Here is a 15,819-nt window from a genome sequence, read left to right as displayed (position 1 = left end):
CCGTAAAATTTTATATTTGTTTGTTTAATTCTCTGAACCGCCCCTGTTATGATATGGCACTTCATTTTATGTAGTAGTTTAAACATATATACACGTATACTTCAACAATCAAATTTCAAAACGTTTTTCTTGAAAAAAGAAGAAGTAATCAGCGTCAAAGGCATCGTATATACTTACAAGTATGGAATCCTATGCCCCTTTTTGTCTATTCTCTTTCTAACAGCGGACGTGCCTGCCAAACAGCGGACGTGCCTGCCAAATTGAAAAGCATGATGGCGGCAGTGTTTGACAGGCACGTTCGACGATGCGAACGGCAATGGAAGGTAAGAAATGGAAGATGGATCACATGAGAATGAAAGAATTATGAAATAGCAGAATGTCGAACCAAAACGAATTTCAAAAATCTGACAATGCGAATGACGTCAAAATGAAAGAAATGCAAAATACCGAAATGTCGAAACAGAAGAAATAGATGACAGGCACGTGTTCAAGGGTTTCGTGCAACAAAAAGAGTTGTTGTGTTGCGCCATTCAATATTAAAAAAAGTAATGTGGTTAAATACGCTTTTCTATTAAGTTGAAAAATTACATATTTCGCCAGCCAAAAAGTGTATAAATAAATATATAGCATATTGCTATAAGAATTATTTATAAAAACGGTACATGCTTATGACCTTATTCATAAAAAAGAAAATAGATGTAAAGTAACATTAAAAAAATCGATTTGCTTACTTTTTAAGAATTTGGGAAAAACATTTAACTAAAGTTTTTGTGCACCCATCTCTTTTTCTGTTTATTATTTTCAAATTTTTCTTTTCCTTAATACTCATTGAGTTTTCATTTACACCCAGCAAAAATCAAAATATTTTATAAGAAATTTGTTGACCGTTTCTCGCACACTTCTCTCATGCCTTTTTATCGTAGTTATTATTCTGTTGACATCTAAATTGCCATAAATTTTATGTTGTTGCCAATACATTGTTTTCCGGCGTTTCCTCTGTGAACTTTTATAACTACATTCATAAAAATATTACTAATTTTGGTTTATAATTTTTAAATAATTAATAAACAATAAAAAGTTAGTCACAATTTTAGTGAATGGTTCTTGCAAATAATATTATTTTATGGTTAAAATGACTTGATCGCCGTCAGGAGCTTATCTACTTTTTTGCCAAAACCAAAGCTGACGGGAAGGACAAAAAGTTGTTCATTAACGATTTGTCTGAAATATCGTTCTTGAAACGCGTTACTACTCACTAAATTTGTAAAAATAAAATTTTTTCACTTAATTGTTATATTCTCATTGTGGTAAATTTACTCATCATCCCAGCAGGGCGCAATCTTCTTTTCTATGATTATGTTATCTCTACTTTGAATTTTTAAATGCACTGAAATTCACTAATACCCACTTCCGCAAAAATCACCTTATTTCGTATTTCCTTTGTTAAAAGTTATTGTAAATCACATATTTTTATTGCCTTATTAATAAAAAATAAAAATTTTAAAAAGCTTTTTAAATTGCCGTTTACAAACATTTTCCAATTTATAAGCCTTTTTAAGTTACTTTATTGTTTATGAATAAGGCTATTACAAATTAGCACAATCAAAACACGTTCCTTATCGAAAAATTTATTATTAAGAAAGTTTGCTGTTCTCACATTTTCTTTCAACATCCAATTCGACTTTTATTACTTTTTGTACAGATATGTCATCGCCGCCAGGACGGCGCAATCTTGTATTCTATCTTTCTTGTCAAATATTCATTTAGATCTAACTGTCATACTACTATTAATGGTAACCATGAATATTCATTAAAATCGTTTCAATTCGGAATAAAAGTAATTTACATACTGCTAGTGTAAATATATTTTTTAATACAAACTACCTTTTTTAATTCTAAAATAAATCGACAATCTCAAGATTTATAAGAAAATTGTCTTCAAAAAATACGTAACAAATCATCCCTGTTGATATCATAATTCAAATGCAAATTAGAATAGAAATTTTGATACAAAAGTTTTTCCGCGATATTCATCATACAAATTTATCATCTTACTTGTCCGTATGTCGCTCTGGAAAGAAATATATTTTAACTGATATGTTTTCTTGAAAATAAATACAAATTTACCTATTTTTTCCAACGGCAGGCACGAATATGATATTCAAAATAGAAGCAATGACAACGAATTTTACACACATTGTTGTATTTTAGCGCAAAACGATAAGTTTCACAAATATTTTGAATTATTGCCTGGAACATACACATTTATCGTTATTATTGTAAATGCAAGACTTGGCACGCATTTTTAATTTCTTTTTTATTGAATTCAAATGAATAAAAACACATTTTTCTAAAATATTTCTCAATTTACATTTTAAAGTTTTTTCTGAAACTTGAATGTAACTCTGTGAGGAGAATGAGAGAATTGAAAATCAGGTGATCTCAGCTGTTTTCAAATGTAAACAAACAAAATGGCGCTTTCCATACTTGTAAGCCTATACAATGGTCAAAGGTCCCAATCACGGCGCCGATCTGGAAGTCGGAGCAACAATCTGAGCTACTGTTGGTACCACAATCGGTTTGGCGTTAAGGTTTCTAAGTGCATAGCACCTTGTAGTTTTGTTACAAGAAACCAAATAGCGTGTCAAAGCTCGCGGCTACCGATATCACATTTTCTACGTCCGGCCGCTTATTTATTTAGGACAAATCAACAAGGATAAAGTTTTTGATTGACACAGGAGCTGATATTTCGGTAATTCCTATGGATAGACCTGTATCACAGAAAATTCCAGAAGGTGGTGTTCAACTTTTCGCTGCGACGCAAATTAGAACATTCGGTACTAGAATACTGCAACTAGATCTTGGACTGCGCAAATCGTTTTCTTGGTTGTTCGTTGTAGCTGATGTAACCAAGTACATTATTGGTTCTGATTTTCTTAAACATTTTCATTTATTACCCGACCTGAAAAATTATAAATTGGTAGATGGCTTTTAACTGCACCTGCAAAAATTTCCAAGGAACCATCGTTTGGTATTACAACAATAATAAAGGACACTCTCGCTATCTTGTAAGAAGAATACTATTTTTCATCATATTGAGACTTCAGGTCCTCCAGTTCGAGCAAAAGTAAGGCCATTGGATTCAAAACGTTTAACCATTGCAAAAAAGGAATTTAAGTTTATTTTGGACAATCAAATTATTGGTGCATCAAAAAGCAGCCTATCCAATCCTCTTCATATGGTACCCAAAGCAAACGGAGACTGGAGACCATGTGCGACTACCGATTTTTTAATAAAATAACCATTCCAGATCGGTATCCCATTCCCTTTATCACGGATTATGTACACTGCCTTCATGGACGCAAGTTTTTCTGGAAGTTAGATCTTATACGAGCATATCACCAAATAAGCGTTAATACGCAAGATATAGAAAAGACGGCAATCATTACGCCGTTCGGTCTTTTTGAATTCCTCAAGATGCCCTTTGGACTGAGGAATTCTGCGCAAAGTTTCCAACGTCTAATGGATGAAGTATGTCGCGGTTTAGATTTTGTCTTCGTGTATATTGACGATGTCTTGATTGCGTCAAACAGCGAAGAGCAACACTTGCAACACTTAAGAATGCTTTTTCAACGATTTCGCAAATTTGGGATGATTATCAATCCAGCAAAATGCCAATTTGGAGTAAAAGAAATCGATTTTCTCAGTTTTCACATTTCATCTGAAGGCAGCACCCCAGCGGTAGAGAAAGTTCAAGCAATTGCTGAATTTCCCAAACCTCAAACAGTTTCTGAGTTGCGTCGTTTCACGTGTATGCTGAATTTCTATCGACGTTTTCTTCCTCAGGCAGCACAACATCAAGCTCCACCCAATGAGTATCTTAAAGGTGCTATTAAGAAGGACAAGCGACTCATAAATTGGACAATTGAAGCTGAGGAAGCTTTTAGTAAATGTAAGTGTTTGATTGTTAATGCCACCCTTCTGGCTCATCCGGTTAGAGATGCTCCGCTAGCACTCAAAGTAGATGCATCAAATCTTGCTATTGGAGCAGTGGTGGAGCAACAAGTTAATGGAGCTTGGCAACCTCTCGCTTTTTTCTTGCGCAAACTTAGTTCTACGGAATGCAAATACAGCACGTATGATCGCGAATTACTCGCTGCTTACAATGCTGTAAAGCACTTTCGTCATTTTTTAGAGGGGCGTGATTTTACTCTTCACTGACCACAAGCCGCTTACATTCGCCTTCAATCAAAATCCTTCAAAAGCTTCGCCAAGGCAATACATACACTTGGATTACATCGGTCAATTCACTACGAATATTGTTCACATTTCCGGTGTGAATAACTCTGTTGCGGATGCTATGTAAAGAATGTAAGAAATTTCTACCATCGATTACGTACAACTCTCTGAAGCTCAGAAAACAGATGAAGATATCAAAAGATTACTTATATCAACTGATTCTGGTCTTCAATTGAAACTGATACCGTTTCCAGGTTCAGAAACTGAAATTTATTGCGAAGTATCTCAGGGTAAGCCCAGACCTATACTTCCTGTTAGTTTTCGACGACCTGTTTTTAAGATGTTGCATAATCCAAAAGGGAATTTCATCGCATGCCCCGAAAAGGAAAAAAGTCGCTTTCTGCTAGGAAGGGGGTAGTGTGGTGAAACACTTTGATTTAAAGGCACTTTACTTCGTAAACATAATTCACGGGTTTCCTTTATGGCCGTTCGTTAAAGGGGCGGTGGGCGAAAGGTAAGTGGGCGTGGCACCTCTAACCCACCTTTTTGAATGAAGGGAATGAACCCCCATTGACAAAAATGCAACCCCCGCCCACCTAGGTCCGCAATGGTTTCCTAGGGACGCCTTAGAAAAATTGCCAAAAATCACAATTTTCATTTGCGTTTATTCGCTTAAAAAATGTTAAATATTCATTTGCACAATAAATGTACACATTTTTATATACAAGACATTTTTATAAAACACCCAGTAACCAAAGTAGACATCACGGGGGCGGCAGCCCCAGGTTTACCACAAAGAAAGGGAATTCTAGTTACCTCATCCTTTCCAAGGTTACATCACTGGGGCGGTAGCCCCAGTTAGGTCACATAGAAAGGAGAATTCTACGTTATAATCCCTTAGCGCGGCAGAAGGCCGCCTACGCAGAAAGGAATTCTACGCAAAAATACTGTGGACGCAAGTAAAAATGCGATTTTTGGCCATTTTTCTAAGAGGTCCGTAGGGAACCATAGGGGGCCTAGGTGGTCGGGGGTTGCATTTTTATCAATGGCGATTCATGCCCTCTCCAAAAAGATCGGTTGGAGGTGCCACGCCCACTCCCCCTCCGCCCACCGCACCTTTAACGAACGGCCATAATGGAAAGTTTCCCCTAATTCACTTTTACTTTTACATTTTACTGTTCAATGACTTTCAAAAATTTTCTTACTTTTTCTTCATTCGTTATTTTGAGCTGTAAAAACGAAAATATTCTTTTCGGGAATAAATAAATTAATTTTGGTTTTAAATTGTTTTCATTAACGATTCTCAACAATCTCTTTGAAAGATTCTCTCTATGACAACAAAATTTAAAAATCTCTTTTTCTGCTCCGAGATTATATACTCTTTAATTCCTCACTTTGGGGGATCTCCCTTCAGGCTCTAGTGGGTGATTTTTTTAAACAAGTGATGTATTAAATTTATTGTATATACATTTAGGTACTATGTGGAAGTAACGGATGTCCTCACATCTGTTCAGAAAACAGAAGAATCATTACGTCGTTTGCGCAATCTTAAGTCTGGAACTTCAAATGCCTTTACAACAGGAGCAACAGCGATGTCTGATGACGATAAAATACGACTACAACTCCATGTTGATGTGATAACATGGACTGGGGAATTGGCTAAGTTGGGCCTTATGCCATCCGATGTTGAAAACTTGTTCAATTTGAATGATATCGTTGAGGCAAGCTCGAAAATAAAAGGAAGAAACGACAACGAATAAAAAGCAAACAAGAAGGATTTATTGTTTTGTACTAAACATGAACATATTTTAAAAGTAACACTTAAGTATAATTATTACTTTTTATATTTACATGGTACTAATTTACTTTCAGCTTCTCTGATCTAGTTACATTTATACTTATATTTAAATGTAGTTGAAGCGTTATTAGGTACGCATTACAAGACACTTTCTTGGTAAAAATTGCTAAATATATACGTGCATATGTACTACATGCATACATATAAGTAGATTGATATAATCATAGCTGTAGTAAATACATATTCACCCCTATCGCGAGTGTCGACTAGTAATACATAAACGACTATTATTCGATTATCGATTATCCATGGTATTTTCAATGTCGTTTTCTCTTTCAATAAGTGAGTGTGAATGGTTTTTAGTCGTAGAAGGATGAACGTCTAAAACTGTCCACAGTCGCTTATTGAACGGAAATCGACATTCACAATACCATTGAAAAGAGATAATCGAATAATAGCCGTTCATCTACTACTAGTCGACACACACAATAGGGGTGATTGTTTTTTTTTTACTGTTATTTATATAAGAAAAAATTATTTTGATTGATATTATAATTTGTAAATAAATGCATTGATAAATTTTGGTGTATATACTTTTTTGTTGAGATTGATGTAACTGGCACAATTTTTTTAAGTCGTTTTACATTATCAAACAAGGCAAAATGTATAAAATCCAGATTTTAAAAAGTGTAAAACTCAAACGACTTGGCGCGTATATGTAAATAGTCCAAAATGTAGACTCTGAATACATTATTACAATTTCAACTCGTCGGTATCAGGCAGTTTTCGGAAGAACCAATCAACGCGTTCTTCAGTTACTGCTTCCAATGTAGAGGGATTCCATCTAGGCATCTGGTCTTTGTCAATGAGAAGGGCACGAACCCCTTCTTTGAAGTCACTGTCTTCCAAATGACGAACAACCATACGATACTCCATTTTTAGACATTGCGGCAGCAGCAGTTTAGAACCTAATTCCAATTCCCGAAATGTGACTTTTAAAGACAGCGGTGAAACTTTTCCAAGTGTCTGTTAATGAAATTTAAAGAAGAAAGAATATGTGTATAATTATGCTGTGTTAATACGAGTATTTAAATGTAATAGTAAACACTCACTACGTTTATGCGTAAGCCCGTTCTCGAAATCATTTCTTGAATTTGAGTAGAAAATCGGTGCATTGACACCTTTTCGTGTATAATTGAATCCATGAAATGGTGTTTATACACTCAAATTCTTGAAATGATTTCGTGAATTGGCCTATCCATAATCGTGCGTTATAGATGCATCTACACACGTTGTAACCGAGCCAAACCAATCGAAAACAAAAAAAATTGTATGAATATTCGGACTTAAATTGGACGAAAAATAATGTTAAGTTTACACTATTTCACATAGATATGACAATTACAATTATCGAAAGCCCGCACCGATCCCGCGTCCACTCAGGTGATCCATGGCGCAATACACAGGTGAAGTAATAAAACAGCTTTTTGGCTTTATTTTCTGGCATTCGGCTGCCTTATAGGGATGTAAATTACGGTGAAAACATCGCTGTTTCGAAAAATTACATAGATGGCAGTTCGATGTATCGAATGAAAACCTCAATGTTTTCACAGATTTTTCTAATTTTTATACAACCGTTTCTTATTGTTAACATATTGACTCAGAGAGGTGGTTTACAAAACAAATATAAAGTAAAAATTTAATCACATATCATGCAAACGGACGTAACAAATATCGTCGCTGAAATTCAAAAAGTCGTAACTAATACAAAATTCAAAATTAAGTTTTTGATTGATATGATGGATTTCATCGAATTACATCTCCCACATCTTTTAATGAAAAAATAAAAAAAAAATTAGTCACGACTTTTTCCATTTCAGTTACGATGTTGTTACGTCTTTTCGCATTTCAGGTGACGATATATTTAAATTTTTCTTTTCACAAATATTGTGAGGAAAGTTTAATAAAATTTCACTGAGCCCGCTACCAGTTTATCAAAATACCTCCAGCACAAGCTTCGTTCGTTTATTACTCTAATTAGAATCCCTGGCGTAATACATACATATATAGTATGTTCCTTTGAACTTCGGACTAAAACCTGTGGAACTGTCAAACTACAATTTTACTCTCTCAAGTGAGAGTAAAAGGAGAACAGATGCAGAAGTGCACGGGAACGCAAAAAGCACTATTTCCTGTAAAAACGTCAGTCGGTTTGTTTACATGTCACTTGTACAACACTGATTTGGTTGAAATATCACTAACAAATTACTAAATTCTATACATATTCAAATATTTCGTTGTTTACTTCCATTATTTTACAAATATAAGGTTCTTTGCTTTCACCGCTTTCTGTTTTTGTTTGCACATGCAAATCAGCTGATCGTTTGACACTTTTCATGAACTCACAGGAAAAAAAATCCGGACTAAATTCTGTAACTTCTGACTAGGAACAGTTGCTCAGATACTCTCTCAAATGTGTTCCCACTTACAGGTTTTATGTCAATAGGAACGACTTCCTGTAAGTTCTGACTAAATCCTGTAAACCGGACTGCTATTGGAACATACTAATAGCTTAACACATATGTACACTACATACTTATAAACCAATTAAAGTATTTCTTACTTATATACGTATACATATATGAACATTTATTAAATGTAATATGGGAATTTAATAAAGAAACATACTTGGGCATGATTCCACGAAAGTACTTATTAATCGCTATTAAACGCTGGCACAACATTTTAAAGCGCGCACAAAACGAAATGGTGAAAAATTAGTCAAGAAACATCTTTGATGTTTTTCAAAACATCGATGTTTTAATTTAACATCGGATTCGTAAAGACATCGACGAACATCGATGTTTGAAGTCACGACAATCGATGTTTCTTTTTACATCCCTACTGGCTTATAGTAAAATTTTAAAGCATGCGAAAGGCAGAATGAAAGATGGTTCACATGAGAATGTCACCCCTATTGTGAATGTCGACTGGCAGTAGATAAACGAATATTAAGCGATTATCGATGCTATTGTGAGTGTTGTTTAGACGCTCAATTAGCGACTGTGAATACTTTTTAATCGCCCATCCTTCGATTGCTGGTTTTTAGTCGTTGGAGTTTGCGTTTATAAAACTTACACAAGAAAGTGGTACTTTAATGGATAAAAAGTAAGACAATTGAACTGGAAGTTGTAAAAAAATTGTGGAATTTACATATGTGTTTGAATTACAGGTCAAAAATTGTAAGCAACAAAGGGCAACTTAGCGGTTGGTCGAGCTGATGCAGGAGAATGTGGACATAGGCAAAGGAATTTGCGGAAAGAGTAGGGGCGGAAGCTCCGCTTCTATTGTGAACGATATACAACATTTATGGTGCATATAACTCCGGCTACGCCATCTACAGTGTTTTTGCGCAGAACCAACATCAAAGTTTACAAAAAACTGCATAATTTATTAATTAACTAGTGCTCGAAAATTTGAAATCTTTATTTTAAAATAAAGTTTAATTTTTTCACTGCACGTGCATGTTAAAGTTGTTAAAATCGGGTCACGCGTTTGGATACAATTACCCAACATCATTGTACAAATAAGTACGCGGTACCGTATTTCTTGAACTAGTTGCGTTCCAGATACTTCACGATTTGCAGGTTTTTACAGGATGCTGTTCCAGATGGCCACCTTCCATAAAGTTTATTATTGCCAGTTTATTATTAACAGCTTTTCCTGTAAATTCTGCAAAACCAACAAACCGTGAAGCATCTGGAACGCAACTATTATTCATGAAATTCACATATGTATATACACTTCATCTTCCAACTCCAAGGTATTCGACGAATCTCGCAATTTCCTCCTTGCTTTAGCCAATTCTACTAATCTATTAGCTTTCACATCACCTTCCTCATCACTAAAGCATATTTCAACTGTATCCATTTTTTTAATTTTCTAATAAAAGCAATTATTTTAAAAATGATGTAAATGAAACACTAAGGCTTTCTGCTCATTGGTCGTCCAATCATAGTTGAGTCATAGTTATCGTCATGAAGCAACGATTACATGACGATTACACTTCTGCACACTTGGTCGTGATATTTCAATTCATTTGGCGTCTAAAAATTCACTTGGAGCAGGTATTTTCTGTTTTTTTTTGGTTGATATTTTCGGGAAATATTTACAAAAACCTGCAATTTTTTAAATATAGACTGTGCTGCAACATTTCTAGACGTAATTTTCCAGTAATATCTCTTCTTTTCTTTTCCTGGAATGTGTTTTGTGTATGCACACAGAGACTTAATACAATTTCGTCATATTTTATAGTTAAAAGGCTCATATTTATTAAATTTTAATGCAATTATCCACTTTTTAATTTATCAAGTTTTATGCAACAAAATACTAATTTTTATACAATTTTAATGCAAATATTAACTCTTTCACTAATTTTCCCCCATAAAATGTAAACAAACAATGCGTGCACAACGATTAGCAAACGACAGTGCCGTACTTATCCGTTTCTGCATCTTCTACGATTTGCCGATAACTAGCCGATAACGACAAGTGTGCAGATCTCCTTTGAAATGCATGTGCTCGGCTCAAAATTTCAGGGCGAGACGATAACGCAACTATGATTGGACGACAAGTGTGCAGATAGCCTAAAGAAACAAATGTAAACAAACAAACAGCCGTTTACAATTCAGTCAACCATTCACAGTAGTACAAATTTTTTTCGATCAAGTTACACAATAGCAAAATAAAAGATAATCGACTCGATCGACAAATTTCTACTCTACTGCCAGTCGACACTCGCAATAGGGGTCTGAAAGAATTATGAAATAGCAGAATATCGAACCAAAAACTAATTTAAAATATCTGATAATGCGAATGACGTTAAAATGAAATAATTGTAAAATATCGAAATGTCGAAACAGAAGAAAAAGATTACAGGCACGTATTCAAGGAAAAGTGTCGTGTTGCGCCATTCAATATTTAAAAAAACTTTAATGAGGCTAAATTTACTCCTATACGCTTTTTTATTTAGTTTGCAAAACTACATATTTCGCCAGTCAAAAAGTATATATGTACATATCGCACGTTTAATAATATAGAGATGTAACTCAAAATTTACGTTTTTTGAGATTTCAATATGCAATTAATAAGCTTGATAAGTAGAATATGTTCAGTCTAACAGATAACCAAACTCCCCAAACATGGCGAAGATATGTGTCTTTCCATCTGTCTTTTTTTATACCAATTGTATGAAATTATAAAACTTTGATTGCGTTTTCTCACAAAATTGAAATATTGAAATACTTCCTCATATTATTAAACGTGCGATATATAGCATCCCGCCATAAGATTTATTTATATGCTAATGTCCTTATTCATAAAAAATAAGAAAAGATTCCAAGAGCTATATAAAGTGTTTTGATTTGTAAAACAGTTAGTCTTTTTATTTTTTATGAACTTGGGTGTAATCAAGGTATATTAAACATAGTATGATTGACAACTCAGTGGGGCTTTCTTTTAAGGTATTATCATATCAAAAAATAAACAAACGATTTAAAATCAGAGAATCGAACATAACAGTTATTGATGAATATTCACCATGAAGAAAATGTTCTACAACTAAGTGATACACACCAATCAATTTCTTTATTCACCAAGAATCAGATTTGAAAATAAATTTTCATTTGTAATTTTTGTGCAAAATTAAAAAAAGATAACAACTAATTTTGATTTTTATTTTACAAACTAAAAATAACTATTATTTTTGATTTTAATTTAAATAATCTGTAAATAACATGATTTTTATGTATAATATGTCTTAGATAACAGTTATTGAATACTTTTATTTAGACGTATAAAAGTCATTATAATTTTTCGAAGTTAAGAAGGTGTTGTAGAACCAAAGTTTACTACGTTTATACAAATGACTTTTATTGATGGATTTTATAAATAAAAGCCTTCAGTAACTGCTATCTGAGATATATAATTTAAAAATCAAAAATAACTGTTATTTGCAGATTATTTAGATAAAAATCAAAAATAATTGTTATTTTGGATTTATAAAATAAAAACAGGAAAAACTGTTATATAAGGAGTAATTAAGTAAAAGTCAAAAAATAATTATTAAATTGTGATTTTTTTAATAAAATTTGTAACTGTTACGGTCCCTGTTTAAAATTCATATTTTGTTCAATTTGACTTTATAGCATGGTACAATAATTACAGGTATTGTCTTCCCAGAGAGCGCATATTCCGATCTGCCTTATTTGTGTTGTTGCCCACACTAAAAGGTTTACTGCTAGAGAAAAGTGATATTTCCATACCCCATATACCATATATCGACGCTCCCAACGAAGAGTAGCACATCTCAAATTACCGTGGAAGACTAGCACGTTTCATTATTCGCGTCGAAGACTAGCACATTTCAGATTTTCGCGTGGAAGACTAGCACATTTCACTATTCGCGTGGAAGAATAGCACATTTCAGAATTTTGCGCGGAAGAGTAGCACATTTCCGATTTTCGCGTGGAGGAGTAGCACATTTCACTATTTGAGTGGAAGACTAGCACATTTCAGATTTTTGCGTGGAAGAGTAGCACATTTCAGATTCTTGCGTAGAAGAGTAGCGAATTCATATAAAGTGGTACTAGCAGCCGTACAAAAACCAAACATACATGTATGTTATAATTATTTCTCCTCGACTAAGCTGAGAGTTTAATGTTGTGTATGGAGCTTTTCGGTATTTTATTACAAATAGAATAAACGTTTATTTTCCTCCTACTTGTTTTGACGCATATCCGCGTCTTCCTCAGGGAATCTATTTATAAATTCGAGAAACATATATGCACATTAGGGTGGTCCAAAAATGCATGTGAAAAAGTAAAGTCGGAATTTTTATGCTCTCACCCCTAGGATTGTTCTATACCGAAAAAAATATACCCCTATTTTTTTATTTTGAAAACAAAAAATATTTAGAGGTCGCTCAAAGCGCCCAAAGTTTTTCCTGTATTTTATATGGGGAAAAAAACTTTTGGTAGAAATGGTTTGGAATTCAAAAAAACTAATGTTTTTCTATCGGAAAACTCTTTTCATCTGCAGGATTCCCAATAATAATACCCAATTGTTTATTTAACCATTTTTTCATCGCAACTATAATTTGTAGGTCCGCCAAAAACCCACAAAAACCAGGAAAAATGCAATGAGGGGACAATTAAAAAATCGTTAAATAAATAATTGGGTTTTATTATTGTAAGTCTCCTGAAGAGAACCAGAGTTTTTCGATCGAAAAATATTGATTTTCAAGAATTCTATACCATTTTTACGAAGTTGTTTTTCCCCGTATAAAAATACATGGAAAATTTTGAGCGCTTTGATGAGCGACCTTAAAATAAAAAATAGGGGTACACTTTTTTCTATATATATATAAATCCGTTCGTATTGGCTATGAAATCTCATGCCAAGTGTGCAAAAGCAAATTTCATAAAATCTGTGCTAAAATCGACAATAAAGATCTTTCTGATTTACTTGCTAATAATGAAAACATTGTTTTTAATTGCAACAATTGTCGAACTTGTACATCGAATTTGGCTTCGACGATTGCTTGTTTAACTAAAGAGGTCAACGACCTTAAAGGCTTAGTAGTGAAATTAATCAGTGGAGAAGTTGTTATTGCTTCGCCTGCTCCTATTGCTGCTCAGACTAGTTCGCTGATACCTGCTATCAATACTTCAGTTGCTTCGTCTTTTCTTGCCGACAATGCTGCTAATAATTAGTCTGTTCCTTTGAACTTCGGACTAAAACCTGTGGAACTGTCAAACTACAATTTTACTCTCTCAAATGAGAGTAAAAGGAGAACAGATGCAGAAGTGCATAGGAACGCAAAAAGCACTATTTCCTGTAAAAAAGTCAGTCGGTTTGTTTACATGTCATTTGTACAACACTGATTTAGCTGAAATATCACTAAATAATTATTAAAATCTATACATAATCAAACATTTCGTTGTTTACTTCCATTTTTTTTACAAATATAAGGTACTTTGCTTTCACCGCTGTTTGTTTTTGCTTGCACATGCAAATCAGCTGATCGTTCGACACTTTTCATGAACTTACAGGAAAAGAAACTCCGGACTAAATCCTGTAACTTCTGACTAGGAACAGTTGCTCAGTTACTCTCTCAAATGTGTTCCCACTTACAGGTTTTATGTCAATAGGAACGACTTCCTGTAAGTTCTGACTAAATCCTGTAAACCGGACTGCGATTGGAACAGACTAAATTCATCTACATCTACTGTTGTTGGCTCTACGTCATCGTTAGCGCAAAAAATTTCTGTCACCAAGCCGAATATCGTGCCTATTGTTGCTGCATTTAAAGCTAATAGTGCTCAGTTACCTGCTTCCACAGTAAACTCTGAGACTACGACTGCTCTCACTACTTTGACTGATGCGCAATCTGTTGTTGGTGATATGGCTACTAATTCTGCGCCTTCGTCTAGTGCTGCTACTGCGTTTACATATTCCTCATCGTCGTCTTCGTTCTCAGGTTAGAGGTTAGGGGAAAAAATAAACAACGCAAACGGATGATTGCCACTGGAATGAGCTCTAACACTGACTTGGAGGTGGCGGATGTGAAGAAATGGTTTCACTTGTCCTCCTTCCTTCCATCCGTAACAGCAGAAAATATTGTTGGATACGTAGTTAGGCATGCTGGTATAAACAAAAAACATCTTTCATGTTATGCTTTAGTTAAAAAACAGAATCCGCCTGTTAAAGCTAATAGGATTAATTTTAAGTTAGGTGTATCTCTGCCACTTTATGAAAAGCTTCTTTCACCAGATATTTGGCCTGCTAACGTTAGTCTGCGCCCTTTTCGTTTTTTTCGAAAAGAAAATCAACAGAGACTAACATAAATGTATCTAATGCTATTATTGGATGTAGTACTAGCTTAAAAGTGTATTTTCAGAATGGATCTGGTCTTCGGACCAAGGTTGAAGCTGTTCATACTCATAGCTCTCAATTGGATTATGACATTTACGTAATTGTTGAGACATGGCTTAATGGAAATTTTTTGGATGAAGAATTGTTCGACTCTAAGTTTTATAATGTGTACCGAAAGGACAGAGATATGATAAAAACTGGCTGTATAAGAGGCGGTGGAGTTCTTATTGCCGTTCGGAGGAAGTTGTGTTCATAAAATGTTGATTTAGCTAATAATGACTCTCTTATTGACCAACTTTGTATTTGTATTAGTGGGCCCTCTTCTAAGGGTTCTCTTTACTTCGTGGTTTCCTACATTCCTCCAAACAGTAATAATGAACTGTACTGCGCGCATGCTAATAATATTAGCTCATTAGTCACGAATAAGTTAGGAGATAATCACTTATGCGTATTAGGTGATTTTAACCTATGCAACGTGTCTTGGTCCGGTTCGTTTTCAAACTTTGGCCTTACCCCAATGAATATTACAGCACATCATGAGTCGTATCTCCTTGATAATATTCTAAGTCTTAACTTAATGCAAATCAATAATTTTTTTAATGAATTAAATAGAATCTTGATCTTGTATTTGTAAGTGATAACATCAATTGCAACATTGAGGAATGTTACTCTCCTATATCTCTTTGCGATAAACATCATGTGCCTTTGGTTCTCATATTTGCTTTTCATGACTTTTTGAATTCACCTGCCACCGAAATAGTTGGTTTTAATTTTTCTGGGTGTGATTTTTCCATGATAAATAGCTTAATTACTGAAATCGATTGGGAAAAAATTTTGGTTTGCCCTGA

General features: G+C 34.2%; 2 protein-coding genes across 4 annotated transcripts in view; one reads left to right on the top strand and one right to left on the bottom strand.

Moving 5' to 3' along the window:
* The window catches only part of LOC118735083 (conserved oligomeric Golgi complex subunit 2), a 42,857-nt gene extending 36,231 nt beyond the window's left edge, over nucleotides 1-6,626 (top strand). For 2 of the 3 annotated variants that reach the window (XM_036464695.1, XM_036464693.1), the window contains one exon: nucleotides 5,714-6,125. In XM_036464695.1, the coding sequence (XP_036320588.1) occupies nucleotides 5,714-5,999 (286 nt within the window). In that variant the 3' untranslated portion in view covers nucleotides 6,000-6,125. Of the gene's footprint in view, nucleotides 1-5,713 lie in introns of all 3 variants that reach the window. The other variant, XM_036464694.1, reaches the window with a different exon arrangement.
* LOC118735084 (3-hydroxyisobutyryl-CoA hydrolase, mitochondrial) overlaps nucleotides 6,359-15,819 on the bottom strand; it is a 53,857-nt gene continuing 44,396 nt past the window's right edge. Inside the window, exon 2 of the mRNA XM_036464696.1 lies at nucleotides 6,359-7,063. Coding sequence (XP_036320589.1) covers nucleotides 6,791-7,063 — 273 coding nt within the window. The 3' untranslated portion in view covers nucleotides 6,359-6,790. The remainder of the gene's footprint in view (nucleotides 7,064-15,819) is intronic.

The sequence above is a fragment of the Rhagoletis pomonella genome, unplaced genomic scaffold (genome assembly GCF_013731165.1).
Source record: "Rhagoletis pomonella isolate Grant_MI unplaced genomic scaffold, Rhpom_1.0 Rhpom_scaffold_00003, whole genome shotgun sequence".
Lineage (NCBI taxonomy): Eukaryota > Metazoa > Arthropoda > Insecta > Diptera > Tephritidae > Rhagoletis > Rhagoletis pomonella.
The sequence above is the reverse complement of the archived record's forward strand: the minus strand, read 5'-3'. Positions and strand labels throughout refer to the sequence as shown.